Below are 15,622 nucleotides of genomic sequence, written 5' to 3'. Positions count from 1 at the left end.
CAAATTGGCATCATACAAACTGAGGCAGCAGACATTGTGAAGTTAATATTTGTGTCATTCTCAAAACCTTTGGCCATGACTGTATATGTAATTGCCATCTAAAGTTGAGTAATAGCATGATATTTACCAGTTACAGAGTTACATGGCATACATTAGGGAAAATACACTTCAAACGGGAGACAAATGAAGAATGCAGGCTGGTAAAAGTAAACAAAATGCACATTAACCACAGGCCTGCAGCCAAGAGCCACAAATACATGCCAAGTTTCTGCGGTTGATGAAAATACATCAGAAACCTATGCTTTCTCTAGAAATTATATTGTGAGATTCCAGGATGTTGACTAACACTATTTTGACTTTTCAGCTCCTTGAATGGAAAATCTATGAGACAATTAGCTCTTATCCATGCAAAATACTGTTGTGCCAGAATTGTCTCCTATAGTAATTGGTATATACTGCACTGTAGGTACAGTATGGTATATGCCTATATAGAGGCATGGAAAGGAAGCGTGTTGAAGTTACTTATAACCCTGATACAAGGTCAAATATTCTTTCATCCCCATAATGGTTTTGGTTGGAACTGGGGGAATAAAGTAATCTGATCCTAGATCTGTGGTTAAGGGCACATTTTACCCGTAGCGATGGTAGGAGGTAATGTGGGTAGAGGAATATGTGAGAATGAGTGTACTCACTCAAGCAGTCACCGCCTGACCAGCCGGGTCGACACTCAGCACAGTACTTCCCCTTGACAAAGAAATCATCTCTGGGGCCCCACGTCCCGTTGTTACACCGCTTACAGTTCTCAAATATGCTGCAACCTAAGAGAGAGAAGAAGAGAGGGGAAAATGGTGGAGTAAGAGAGACAAAGACTGAGAGGTTAGATAGAAAGAAAGATGGAGCCGGCACAGCATCAAGTAGAAAGTGCTGACTGAAAACTGAAACGTCTGAAACCTCTTCACCATACAGTACCTTCAGAAGGTATTCATACCCTTGAATTATTCCACATTTTGTTGTGTTACAGCCTGAATGTAAAATATATTAAATATTATATTTCTCACCCATCTACACACACTACCCCATAATGACAAAGTGAAAACATGTTTTTAGAAATATTTGCTAATTTATTGAAAATGAAATACAGACATATCTCATTTGCATAAGTATTCACACCGATTTGATATGACACTCCAAATTGAGCTCAGATGCATCCAATTTCCTTTGATCGTCCTTGAGATGTCACTATGACTTGGAGTACGCCTGAGGCCAATTCAATTGTTTGGACATGATTTAGAAAGAAACACAGCTGTCTATATAAAGTCTCATATGTCAGAGCATAAACTATACCAGAGGAACTGTCCGTAGATTTCTGAGATAGTATTGGTGATGAGACATACCATATATGGGAAAAGGTATAAAACACTATATTGAATATTGAAAGGTTCCAAGACTAAAGTGGTGTCCATAATTGGGAAATTGAAAAAAATATGGAATTACCCAGAATACCTAGTGCTGGCTGTCCGACCAAACTGAGCAACCATGCAAGGAGGACCTTGGTCAGGGAGGTGACCAAAACCCCAGTGACCACTCTGATGGACCTACAGAGTTCCTTGGCTGAGATGGGATACACCTGCCAGAAGGACAACAGTCTCTACAGCACTTCATAAATCTGGGCTTCATGGGAGTGGCCAGACGGAAGCCATTCCTGAGATAAAGGCAAATGATAGCATGCCTGGAGTTTGCAAAAAGGCACGTGAAAAACTCTGAGAGCATGTAACTGAAAATGTTATGTTTGTGCTTTTCTAAAAAAACATTTCTGTTTTCATGCAAGTGACTGATTGAACTAATCCTTACTGTCAGTATCTGCAATTTGGCAGTACGCCAAGACCCTTGTTTTGAGAATGAAAGATATCTCAGTTTCAAGGTCTCAGCTTAGAGAGAAGAAGCCTCGTGATGTATTGGTCTGTCACATGCATGAACCCGTATTGGTCGGTCACATAAAGGAAGCGAACGTTAATGATGAATTAATTATGAATGATGGATAAGCTAAACCATGCAGATATAACTTGTCTGCAGTATACAAGAGAACTAACAGGACTGCCCTGGTATAACTCCTGAAAGATGTTTACGATGGTGCAAAAATAGAAAACAATAGAATAAAACCAATAAAACTGAACATAAAAAGAGTTACCATAAGTCTTAAATCAAGTAATAGCATGAAGGGAATGTGATTGTGAGTTGCATGAGTGTAGTGAATGTGGATGTGAGAGTTGTGTGCGTGTGGAAATGATTAAGATTATTAAAAGTTCTATATACATTTTCATTTTTTTCTTTTGTTACTTCATCAGATCTCTAGTAACTCATTATACTCTTCTTTACCAATTCCTCCTTCAGACATGTGCTCTATTCATACAGGGGTTTAGATACTTACACTAGTTGTTGTGTTTAACAGCATATTCAGGAATAGTACTTTCTCCTTTCATATCTCTCACATACACAGATTCCCTATATAACTTTACGGATCATAAACGCCTACAGACATCGACACCACTCATGTGCAACGACATCACCATATGTATCTTCAACTGTTCTTTTGCTGCTACTTTTGCACTACTATTGGTAGTGGCTGCAGACACACGTAGACACTTCTTAGGTATACGATTATGTGGTCTGAGCACTATGTCTGAAGAAAACCAGGCACAGCTCATCACCCGTCTAACACCATGAAACATGGGGATGCTATGGGGATGCTTTTCAGCGGCAGGGACTGGGAGACTGGTAAGGATAGAGGAAACAATGAATTGAGCCAAACACAGGCAAATCCCTGATGAGAACCTGCTTCAGAGTGCAAACGACCTTAGACTGGTGGGCAAAGATTTACGTTCCAACAGGACAATGACCCCAGGCATACAGCCAAAGTAACGCTCTAATAGTTTCAGAACAAGAATGTGAAAGTCATTGAGTGGCCCAGCCGAAGCCCAGACTTGAATCCCATTGAAAATATGTGGAAAGACTTGAAGATTGCTGTCCACTGCCACTCCCCATCTAACTCAACAGAGCTTGAGATTCTGCAAGGAAGAATGTGCAATGCTGATACAGACATACCCAAGACGACTCAAAGCTGTAATCGCCGCCAAAGGTGCTTCTACAAAGTATTGACTCAGGGTTGTGAAATCTTATGCAAATTAGATATTTCTGTGATTAGTTTTCAATAAATGTGGGTTATGAATACTTTCTGAAAGTACTGTAAGTGTGATGCATTCAGTCACAGTCTTGGTTTGCCCATTCCCAATTACTATGGACGGTTTCAATCGGCCCCATACACCTACTGCATTCCCCTTAGTGCCTGTTAGCTCTTTACATCAGACCTGCTAAACTCATCAGGCTCCTCTTGCACTGTAACAGGGTAACAGAACAGAAAAAACAGCTTCCTGAAATAGAAATGTCCAGAAAACCCCCAGAAGGACTGAGTTTCAGATAGGATATATTTTCACATTGGAGGTTCTATGGTGCTCTGTGTTGCAGACATCCTGAGGACAGGCAGGGCGTCAGGGAGAAGGACATCAGAGACACAGCAGCAGGACATATAAACACCAAGAGGTATCAGTGTAAACATCAAATGACTTTACCATGTCTCTCTCCATCTACATGCAGTACACTCAGGATAGAGAGGGATGGAAAAGGGTTTACTGTATGAGATTTACAGGAAAAGTCCTTTATAAGTGCATACTTCAGCCTTTTACTATTTCGGTGAAATCTGGCCAATAGTTCAGGCAGAGGAGTATGTTGTGAAGTTGGAACAGACAAACAACATATTTTCATAAGTGAAAAGATTAGCATATTCTGATAGGTAAAGTCTTGCAACAACTTGTGGTGAAATATAATAACTACGCATTGCGCCTTTTGAGCAATGAGTTCTCTGAGGTTATATATGCTGCATTGACTTTGTTATTGCCAACACACCTCCCCCTCAGAGTAAATACACAACAGGAGAGCAACATAAAGGGATGCCCTCAATGAAAGCAAATGTAATGAATTGTACAATGTCTCTCAATAGCTTGCTATTTTCTGGAAAATAATGAGGGTTAGGCATTTGTCTCTAATGTGGTTGGTCTAAACTTATTGCATTTCACTCTACGTGGCCCAACCTCACTGCTATTGTATGTCGGCTAGGCTTATAAGAGAGCCTTGAAGGCAGATGGCATACAGACTAAAACATCAGTAAAGACATGACACTGGATCTAATGGGTACTGTTTCAGAAATGTACTGGTATAATAGCCTCCTCCACACTATGTGTACTTGCAAATGAAACATGTATTAACAAATCCAACACTAAGGCATAATGGAACTCCATGTATCTGACCATGTTGTTGTTAATCAAATCGTGTGCATTCAACCAGGTTTACCAGATAAAATAACCTAAATGGAGAAGTACTCCCCATGTTTTGAGCCAGCATGGCGATCTTGGACAGGTTTACCTGGGTGGATGATGCAGGGGTCACACTCGTTGATTGCGTTGCGGCAGCAGGGCACAGCGTAGCCAACAGGGGTGCCCTGGAAAGGACACTTACAACGGATGACGTCATACTCACAGCAGCCCCGACACATGACGTTCCATTCTGGGCCCGGGCAGTGGTTATACAGGTACCTGTAATCTGGGAACAAACCAGCACACCTGGGTCAAATACATGTTTTAAAATTGACTTTTCTTTAAATCAGAGGAGCCCAATTGAGACCAGGGTCTCATTTTCAATGGTACCCCGAGACCATGAAGTAAAATAAAATAAAAATATGTAACAAGATACAATAACAAGTACATTACATTAGAACGTCACTAACATTCAGACATCATAAACAAGTTATTACATCAATCAATCAATAAATCAACACATTTGCACACCTCAGTGAACTAATTTATCATCAGAGTTTGAAAATGCCTTAGTGTCACCAGGGAATCCAAATGTAATGAATTTTGTAAGTGATTCCAAAATGTGGAGCGTGAAAACTAAAAGCCGATTTACCTAATTCCCGTGGAGACCCAAGGAATCTGAAGAGATAACCAACACTGTGAACGGGTTTGATATCTCATTCTTTTATACATTAGCAAAGAAGTTAGATAAGTTGGAAGCTTGTGTAGTAGGGCTTTGCAAACAAAAAGGGAGTAATGAATTGATCTATGGGACTTTAATGAGGAGCAGCCAACCTGTTGATACAGGATGCAGTGGTGAGTACTAAAACTGTCATCAATGATAAAACGAATGGCGCTATGGTGGACGGCATCCAAAGGTTTAAGAGTGGTGGCTGCTGCAATCTGGTAAATGGTGTCACCATAATGATCTGTCAGGAAGGTGGACTGTACAATCTGCTTCCTGATATTTAGGGAGAGGCAAGATATATTCCTTTTTTTGCTTTTTTAACCAGGGATAGACATCTATTTCTCAAATGTCTGATGGACTGCCAATCAGACGTAGGATCAGTTTGTCTTGCAGTCAGACGTAGGATCAGCCCATCGAAATTTCTTTCCTGTCATTTCTTAGACAATTCATGTGTAAAACAAGGATTACAACAGTCTTTTAACCTTAGTCTTTTGTATTTATCTGCAACAGAGTTAACAGGGTAATAACACAATTAAGGGCCTGATCCGAGTCGGTGATAGATGACACAATCCCCCAGTCATTCAATCCCAGCTCAGACAAAAAAAAATGTGCTCATTAAAATTCTAAATAATTATCTTTGTAATAACGCATGAGCGAGATTTGGGTAGTTTAACATCTCTTATACAGGCAACGCGACAATGGTCACTGAACTCATTGGCACATATCCCATTGGCTGTAAACGTATGAAGGGCATTTGTTAGAATAATATCTAATTGAGTAGATTTTTCTGGGCAAACAAGCCACGGGTCACCACTGTGAAATGCCTAGATGTTGAATCCAGCCATATGGATGCAGCCTCTCTATACACATGTTCCTCCTCTGCCTGCTCATCTGTGTGTGTTTTGTCATATTGTATTACATCAGACATTCATTTGTTAATGGCAAATACATTAACAATCAAGTGTTGCAAGATGGCAAACACATTATTGAATCAAATCATCAATCATAAACTATATTGAATTATGTGGCAGGCTGGCAGCACCAATGTTGACCCTCTCTCCACGTGTTAGGTTGGTACACAATAAATCTGAGGAACATTTAGTCGGATATTGATTTGATCTGAGGTCCTTTTAAACTGAACAGATTTCATTATGTAACTGTGGAGAAGTCTGAGCATAGACAAGTGGAAATTCATCTGAGATGAATGTGGAAAGAGAGAGAGAGAGGGGGAGAAAGAGGGGAGAGCGAGAGAGAGACAGAAAGACAGAGAGAGGGAGAAAGAAGGGAGAGAGACAGAGAGTGGCCTCAGACATGGCACCGTGTCATCATTACGGAACACTCTTCTCTTCGCAGCATTCTACACATTCCCTCCCACCACCAGTCCAATCATAATATCCTTCTTTCCTCTCCCTTCCTCCCTCCCTCCCTCTCTCTCTCTCTTTCTCTCTCACTCTCTCTTCCTAACTTCTCTTTCTTCCCTGCATTTAAGACTTCTACATACACGTTCCCAGTTTTCATGAGGTGTAACTGCAGCCAACGAGGCCTGAACTGTTAATCTAAACTCAGAAAAAAAAGAAACGTCCTCTCACTGTAAAATGTGTAAATATTTGTATGAACACAACAAGATTCAACAACTGAGACATAACTGAACAAGTTCCACAGACATGTGACTAACAGAAATTGAATAATGTGTCCCTGAACAAAGGGGGGGTCAAAATCAAAAGTAACAGTAAGTATCTGGTGTGGCCACCAGCTGCATTAAGTACTGCAGTGCATCTCCTCCTCATGGACCGCGCCAGATTTTCCAGTTCCTGCTGTGAGATGTTACCCCACTCTTCCACCAAGGCACCTGCACGTTCCCGGACATTTCTGGGGGGGATTGGCCCTAGTCCTCACCCGCCGATCCAACAGGTCGCAGACGTGCTCAATGGGATTGAGATCCGGGCTCTTCGCTGGCCATGGCAGAACACTGATAATCCTGTCTTGCAGGAAATCATGCACAGAATGAGCAGTATGGCTGGTGGCATTGTCATGCTGGAGGGTCATGTCAGGATGAGCCTGCAGGAAGGGTAGCAGATGAGGGAGGAGGATGTCTTCCCTGTAACTCACAGCGTTGAGATTGCCTGCAATGACAACAAGCTCAGTCCGATGATGCTGTGACACACTGCCCCTGACCATGACTGTCCCTCCACCTCCAAATCGATCCCGTTCCAGAGTACAAGCCTCGTGAATTCGACCATCACCCCTGGTGTGACAAAACCCTGACTCGTCAGTGAAGAGCACTTTTTGTCCTGTCTGGTCCAGCGACGGTGGGTTTGTGCCCATAGGTGACGTTGTTGCTGGTGATGTCTGGTGAAGATCTGCCTTACAACAGGCCCACAAACCCTCAGTCCAGCCTCTTGCGGACAGTCTGTGCACTGATGGAGGGATTGTGCGTTCCTGGTGTAATTCGGGCAGTTGTTGCTGGCATCCTGTACCTGTCCCGCTGTTGTGATGTTCGGATGTACCAATCCTGTGCAGGTGTTGTTACACGTGGTCTGCCACTGCGAGGAAGATCAGCTGTCCGTCCTGTCTCCCTATAGCACTGTCTTAGGCATCTCCCAGTACGGACATTGCAATTTCTTACCCTGGCCACATCTGCAGTCCTCATGCCTCCTTGCAGCATGTCTAAGGTGCGATCACGCAGATGAACAGGGACCCTGGGCATCTTTCTTTTGATGTTTTTCAGAGTCAGTAGAAAGGCACCCTCGGTGCCCTAAATTTTCATAACTGTGACCTTAATTGCCTACCTTCTGTAAGCTGTTAGTGTCTTAACGACCTTCTACAGGTGCATGTTCATTAATTGTTTATGGTTCATTGAACAAGCATGGGAAACAGTGTTTAAACCCTTTACAATGCAAAGTCATTTGGATGAAGACAGGGTCCTGAAAAAGGAACAGTTCTTTTTTTGCTGAGTTTATTTCAGAGCTCTGTGGCTCTTTCCTCTGACCCAAAGTCCTGTTGCTATGCAGAGCTGATTCTCCATGGTAACAACCTCAATAGTACATACACACAGTACACATACAGTAAATGCACACGCACACGCACACGCACACACACACACACACACACACGCACGCACACATGCATGCATACACACACACAGGGGAGTATGTGAGTTAGTGTTGAGGCTTTGATTCATCTGTGAAAGGTTGTTTGTGGACAGTCAGCTGGACAGGAGATGTACAGGCGATGTCCTGGAATGCGGTTAGATATCCCTTCCTACAATCCCCCCATCTCTCTGGCCTTGTAACATTAATCAACTCATAAACGATATCCTACTCCAAGGGAGATCTGCGCTTCTCCTTAAGAATCTCAATCTCATCTCTGCCATCCAAGGACAGTTCAGGAATGGCATACTATTTTCATCACTCAGAGAATAGATTGTGAGAGGCCAGGTCAAATGTATTATCAGTGCGGAATTATAAGTGAAGACAGTCAATTCAACTGCACTGCTGTCATACTTTGTTTGGAAAGCTCTATGAGTGATTTCGCAATTCAGGTTGTTTTGGATCGGTTCTTCTTTTGCTGACATATTATTGCTGTGGTAACCCTGAAAAGAAGGGTAATGTTTCATGTAAAACAACAACCTATAGAAAATGTTTTACTCCAGGGACAACAGGGAAGTCTTTACAGGGAATCCATCATTGTCATAATGTGTATAACCTGAGGATTCCAGTATAATTCTAGTGTGATGCCATTGAGCTACTCCTTATGTAACCAGTTGCTCAACAAGCCTGTCCCTCCACTTCAATACCCCCCAGATGGTTTTATGTGTGTCACGCCCTGACTTTAGAGATCCTTTTTATTCTCTATTTTGGTTAGGCCAGGGTGTGACTAGGGTGGGTACTCTAGTTTTTGCATTTCTATGTTGGCCTGGTATGGTTCCAATCAGAGGCAGCTGTCTATCGTTGTCTCTGATTGGGGATCATATTTAGGCAGCCTTTTCCCACCTGTTGTTTGTGGGATCTTGTTTTTGTATAGTTGCCTTGAGCACTGCAATACTGCACGTTTGTTATATTCTTTGTTGTTTTGGTTGTAAGTTTCACTATTAAGTATAATGTGGAACGCATTTCAAAAATCGTGACAATGTGTTCAAAGCACATGTGGCCCAGTGCTCTTGTTCTCATCCCTACTCATCTCTTTTGTATTGTATTGTGTCTTCTGCTTTGACTGTGTGTCTGCTTCTTCAGGGGGCACAGAGAGAAACCGAGAGGGAGAGAGAGAGATAGAGAGAAACCGAGAGTGAGGGCATAAGAGAGAGGTTTGGAGAGTTGTTTACATAGAACATGCAGGGACATTTTTTACAAAGCTCTACAATACATTTGGACAGCCTCACCAGCATTGTTACTGGAGTTAATTACACATGCATTCAACCAGACAGCATCAGAGGCACGATCACTATAAATGACCACAGAATGAACATAATAACCAACAAGCCCATGGGTTAGCCTCCGACCTGTTTATGTCCATTGTTAAAAGCCAACACTTAACAGCTTTATAGCATTAAGTTAAGAATAAAGAAGCTTCCATTTTTCCTTCAGCAGTTGCTAAATACCTTCCACGTATCCAGTCTGTTTATCTATTCATGCACCTAAGTTGGACTGTGAGGTGGCAACAATAAACGCATACTTTTATAAAAAGTAGACAGTCTACTTTGTCCTTGTCTCATATTGTTTGTTCATAGCTCAGCACTAAGTAAACCACCAGCAGCAGTCTGGAGGGGAGCCATAGTGGAGGCGACAGTGACTTAGTGCATCCTGTTATTTGTATGGGATCTGTTAAGTGTCTGGGTAGACTAATCTAGCCCTCGTAGTTATTGGCTTGGACTCCATCTACCCAGACTCACGTCTGCTTACACTCACTGATATACTGTACATCAGTGTATAGACGCTAGGGCGGTAGAAACTGTCCAATAGTCATCCTCTTTCCTATAATTAGAGCACAAAGTGGATTGCATAAGAACAAGGCTTGGTGTTAGCAAATAAGAGACACAGTGTGTCTTTAAATTGAAATCAATGTTGTTATTATTGCTTAATTGACCGCTGTTGCTGTAGGTTCACTACACCATTTGTAAACCAAGTTCTGGTCCATATACAATACTAGACAAAAGTTTGGACACACCTACTCATTCAAGGGTATTCCTTTATTTTTGCTACTTTCTGCTCTGTAGAATAATAGTGAACACATTTATATTTGAGATTGTTCAAATAGCCACCCTTTGCCTTGATAATAGCGTGAACAAATTGAAAAGAAGTGGCTAATCCTGAAGAGGTTAACCAGCATGGCTACCAAAGCATTCCAGGTGAAGCTGAATGAGAGAATGACAAGAGTGGTCAAAGCTGTCATCAAGCCAAAGGGTGGCTACTTTGAATAATCCAAAATATAGTTTGATTTGTTTAACACTTTTTTGGTTATGTGATTCCATATGTGTTATTTCATAGTTTTGATGTCTCCACTATTATTCTACAATGTAGAAAATAGTAAAAATAAAGAAAAACCCTTGAATGAGTAGATGTGTCCAAACTTTTGACTGGTACTGTACATCCAGGGTGGGTTACTGACGTGATTACCTTACTGAATTATCAGATTGTGAGTGAATTGAGGATCCTCTTGGGATGTTGAGGTGTCGACGGTCTCCTTCTGCTTAGTGACAGTTTAAATGGCCTATAAAGGCTCGTATACCAGGCTGATTTGGCATGCTGTCGGAGTTGATTTATATTGGCCTACAGGGAAACTACAAGAGAGGGTCAACAGGTTTTTTGGCGCATCTGGCATTCATATCGATTGAAACATCGTCTCCGGCCTCCAGAGATGCTTAAAGTCATGCTTTGTAATGTCCCAAATGGTATTGATGAGCTGCCCCAAGCACATTCCTGTCATATCATACACACTATAGAATATCATAATTGAACTTATTAATGTGATATAAGGGGTACCAAGTGTGTGCAAAGCTGTCATCAAGGCAAAGCATGGCTACTTTGAAGAATCTCAAATATAAAATAGATTTGTGGTTAATACTGTACATGATTCCATATGTGTTATTTCATAGTTTTGATGTATTCACTATTATTTTCGAATGTAGAAAATAGTAAAACTTTTAAAAAACCTGGAATGAGTAGGTGTGTCAAAACTTTTGACTGGTACTCTATATCAACCACATTTTGTTATGTTACAGCCTTATTCTAAAATGGATTAAATAGAACAAATTCCTCAGCAGTCTAAACAAAGTACCTCACAATGACAAAGCGAAAACAGGTTTTTAGATATGTTTTGCAAATGTACTAAACTTAAAAAAACAGAAATACCTTATTTACATAAGAATTCAGACCCTTTATTATGAGGCTCAGAGTTGAGCTCATGTGCATCCTGTTTCCACTTATCACCCTTGAGATATTTCTAAAACTTGGAGTCAATTCTATTGATTGGACATGACTTGGAAAGGCACACACCTGTCTATGTAAGGTCGCATGGTTGACAGTGCATGTCGGGGAAGAAAATAAGCCATGGGGTTGAAGGAACTTTCCGTAGAGCTCCGAGACATGACTGCATAGAGGCGTAGATCTGGGGAAGGGTACCAAAAAACTTGCAACATTGAACACAGTGACTTCCATCATTCTTAAATGGTAGAATGTTGGGACCGCCAAGACTCTTCCTAGAGCTGGCCGCCCGGCCAAACTGAGCAATCAAGGGAGAAGGGCTTTGGTCAGGGAGGTGACCAAGAACCCGATGGTCACTCTGACAGAGCGCCAGAGTTCCTCTGTGGAGATGGGAGAACCTTATAGAAGGACAACCATCTCTGCAGCACTCCACCAATCAGGCCTTTAAAGTATTGTGGACAGATGTAAGCCACTCCTCAGGAAAAGGCAAATGACAGCCTGCTTGGACTTTGCCAAAAGACACCTAAAGGACTCTCAGACCATGAGATACAAAATTCTCTGGTCTGATGAAGCCAAGATTGAACTCATTGGCCTGAATGCCAAGTGCCATGTCTAGAGGAAATCTGGTGGTTTCAGCATCATGCTGTGGGGATGTTTTTCAATGGCAGGAAGACTAGTCAAGATCGAGGGAAAGATGAATGGAGCAAAGTACAAAGAGATTATTGATGAAAACCTGCTCCAGAGCGCTCAGAGGCTCAGACTGGGGCGAAGGTTCACCTTCCAATACTACTACGACTTTAATCATCACAGCCAAGACAATGTAAAAGTGGCTTCGGGTAAAGTCTCTGAATGTCCTTGAGTGGCCCAGCCACGGACTTGAACCCAATCAAACATCTCGATCAAAACCCGATCAAACAACCCGATCAAACATGAACCATGCATGAGAACACCAGCTGTTTTGGATGACTGTGTGTTCACGCTCTCCGTACCAGAATGCATACTCAGAGCATGTGCTGACCAGCTGCCAAGTGTCTTCACTGACATTTTCAACCTTTCCCTGACCCAGCCTGTAATACCTACAGCACATATTTTCAACCAGTACACATAGTCCCTGTGCCCAAGAACGCCCCGTAGCATTCACATCTGTAGACTTTGAAAGTCTGGTCATGGGTCACATCAACACCATCATCCGAGACACCATGGATTCGCATACTGCCCCAACAGATTCACAGATGACGCAAAGTATATAGCACTCCACACCGCCAGATCCTAACTGGACAAAAGGAACACCTACGTGAGAATGCTGTTCATTGACAACAGCTCAGCATTCAACACCATAGTGCCCTCCAAGTTCATTGCCAAGCTAAGGACCCTGGGACTGAACACCTTCCTCTGCAACTAGATCCTGGACTTCCTGACAGGCTGCCCCCTGGTGGTGAGGGCAGGCAACAACACATCTGCCACGCTGACCCTCCACACTGGGGCCCCTCAGGGGTGCGTGCTTAGTCCCCTCCTCCATTCCCTATTCACCCACGACTGTGTGGCCGTGGACAACTCTCACACCATCATTACATTTGCCAACGACACGACGGTGGTAGGCCTGATCAACGATGACTATTAGACAGTCTATAGGGAGGAGGTCAGAGACCTGGCAATTTGGTGCCAGGACCATAAACACTCCCTTAAAGTCAGCGAAACAAAACAAAGATCTACAGCTGCACAATTGAGAGCATCTTTACTGGCTGCATCACCTCTTGGTATGGAAAACTGCTTGGCACCTGACCATAAGGAGCTACAGAGGGTAGTGTGTACGGCACATCAATCACTGAGGCTGAGCTCCCTGCCATCCAGAACTGCTATACCAGGCAGTGTCAGAGGAAAGGGCCTAAAGACTCCAGCCACCCAAGTCATAGACTGTTTTCTCTGCTACCACACGGCAATCGGTACCGGAGAGCCATGACTGGGACCAAAAGAACAGCTTTTAACCTCAAGCTTTGCGTTAAACCCCTTTTTTGTTGTTGGACTGAATCTCTTGAGCTGGCTCTATGCACACTCACTGGACTCTACCCACACACTGACACATCCTACACTAACACTCCAACACACAAGCACTACATACACTCACACAACACACACACAGACACACACACATCACACACAGACATCACACACAGACATCACACACACACACACACACACACACACACACACATTCACATGCGATGCGGCTACTTTGTTGATAATCTATCCTAATTGCCTGGTCACTTTTACCCCTACCTACAGTTGAAATCGGAAGTTTACATACAACTTATCCAAATTCTTTTGAACTCAGTTTTTCGTTCTTGACATTTAATCCTAGTAAAATCTCCCTGCCTTAGGTCAGTTAGGATCACCACTTTATTTTAAGAATGTGTAATATCAAAATAATAGTGGAGAGAATGGTTTATTTCAGCTTTTATTTATTTTATCACATTCCCAGTGGGTCAGAAGTTAACATACACTCAATTAGTATTTGGTAGCATTGCCTTGGGTAACCTTTCAGGTTATGTCGATACAGGACACGTTTTACTGTGGATATAGATATTTTTGTACCTGTTTCCTCCAGAATCTTCACAAGGTCCTTTGCTGTTGTTCTGGGATTGATTTGCACTTTTTGCACCAAAGTACGTTCATCTCTAGGAGACAGAACGCGTCTCCTTCCTGAGCGGTATGACTGCTGCGTGGTCCTATAGTGTTTATACTTGCGTACTATTGTTTGTACAGATGAACTTGGTACTTGGAAATTTCTCCCAAGGATTAACCAGATTTGTGGAGGTCTACAATTTACAATTTGTTTTCTGAGGTCTTGGTTGATTTTTTAAAGATTTTCCCATGATGTCAAGCGAAGTGGCACTGAGTTTGAAGGTAGGTCTTGAAATACATGCTAATTACTCAAATGATGTCAATTAGCCTATCAGAAGCTTCTAAAGCCATGACATAATTTCCTGGAATTTTCCAAGCTGTTTAAATGGACAGTCAACTTAGTGTATGTAAACTTCTGACTTACTGGAATTGTGATACAATGATTTATAAGTGAAATAATCTGTCTGTGAACAATTGTTGGAAAAATTACTTGTGTCATGCACAATATAGATGTCCTAACCGACATGCCAAAACTATAGTTTTCTAACAAGAAATTTGTGGAGTGGTTGAAAATCGAGTTTTAATGACTCCAACCTAAGTGTATGTAAACCTCTGACTTCAACTGTACATATACATATTACCTCAACTACGTACCTCGTACCCCTGCACATTGACTCGGCACCGGTACTCCTTGTATATAGTCTCGTTATTGTCATTTTATTGTGTTACTATTTCCTTTTTTTATTTAGATAATTCTTTGTACTTTTTAACTCTGCAGTGTTTGTAAAGGGCTTGTAAGTAAGCATTTCACGGTCAAATCTACACCTGTTGTATTTGGCGCATGTGACAAATACAATTAGATTCGATTTGACTCTGTTTACTGAGACAAAGCTCTGCTGATAAGTCTATTATGTTTTGATCAGACCGTGACTAAAAGTATTCTCTCTGTCAAGTCTGGACCATGCAGGAATGCTGCTCTATCTCAGAGGGGAGCCCACTCCTCTACCTCTTCGCAGCTAATGACTGTTTACCAAGCCTCAATGGCAGTACATGTCTTCTGGGTCGTGCTTTGGCAGGTCTTGTACAAAGCAAAGAGAGATGTCTTACTGCCCTACAAACACACATTCGTGAGGCATACAGCTCAACCACCTGAATAGCCCATACATCGCATAGTAACACTTTTGTGGGCAAGAAATTAGAGCTGGTGGGAACTGTGTGTGTGTGTGTGTGTGTGTGTGTGTGTGTGTGTGTGTGTGTGTGTGTGTGTGTGTGTGTGTGTGTGTGTGTGTGTGTGTGTGTGTGTGTGTGTGTGTGTGTGTGTGTGTGTGTGTGTACATGTATGTGTGGGGGTGCATGTTTGCTAAGGTGCAGAGAGTCAGTGCAGTTGGTCGGTCCTTTTCAAATGTTTTGCAGTCTGATGGCTTGTGGATAGTCTGCCTGACGGTAAGGGAGTGAAACGTTAAATTTTTTTATGGGCCTAATAGTAA

General features: G+C 42.2%; 1 protein-coding gene across 1 annotated transcript in view; it reads right to left on the bottom strand.

Moving 5' to 3' along the window:
* The window catches only part of LOC115109515 (inactive serine protease PAMR1-like), a 64,889-nt gene that overhangs the window by 33,844 nt on the left and 15,423 nt on the right, over positions 1–15,622 (bottom strand). The window contains exons 2-3 of the mRNA XM_029634476.2: positions 4,477–4,653; positions 693–818 (exon numbers count right to left, since the gene is read on the bottom strand). Of these exons, the coding sequence (XP_029490336.2) occupies positions 693–818; positions 4,477–4,653 (303 nt within the window). The remainder of the gene's footprint in view (positions 1–692; positions 819–4,476; positions 4,654–15,622) is intronic.

Source organism: Oncorhynchus nerka, linkage group LG25, assembly GCF_034236695.1.
Source record: "Oncorhynchus nerka isolate Pitt River linkage group LG25, Oner_Uvic_2.0, whole genome shotgun sequence".
In the NCBI taxonomy this organism is placed as follows: domain Eukaryota; kingdom Metazoa; phylum Chordata; class Actinopteri; order Salmoniformes; family Salmonidae; genus Oncorhynchus; species Oncorhynchus nerka.
Note: the sequence above shows the minus strand (reverse complement) of the source record. Positions and strands in the feature narration are given on the sequence as shown.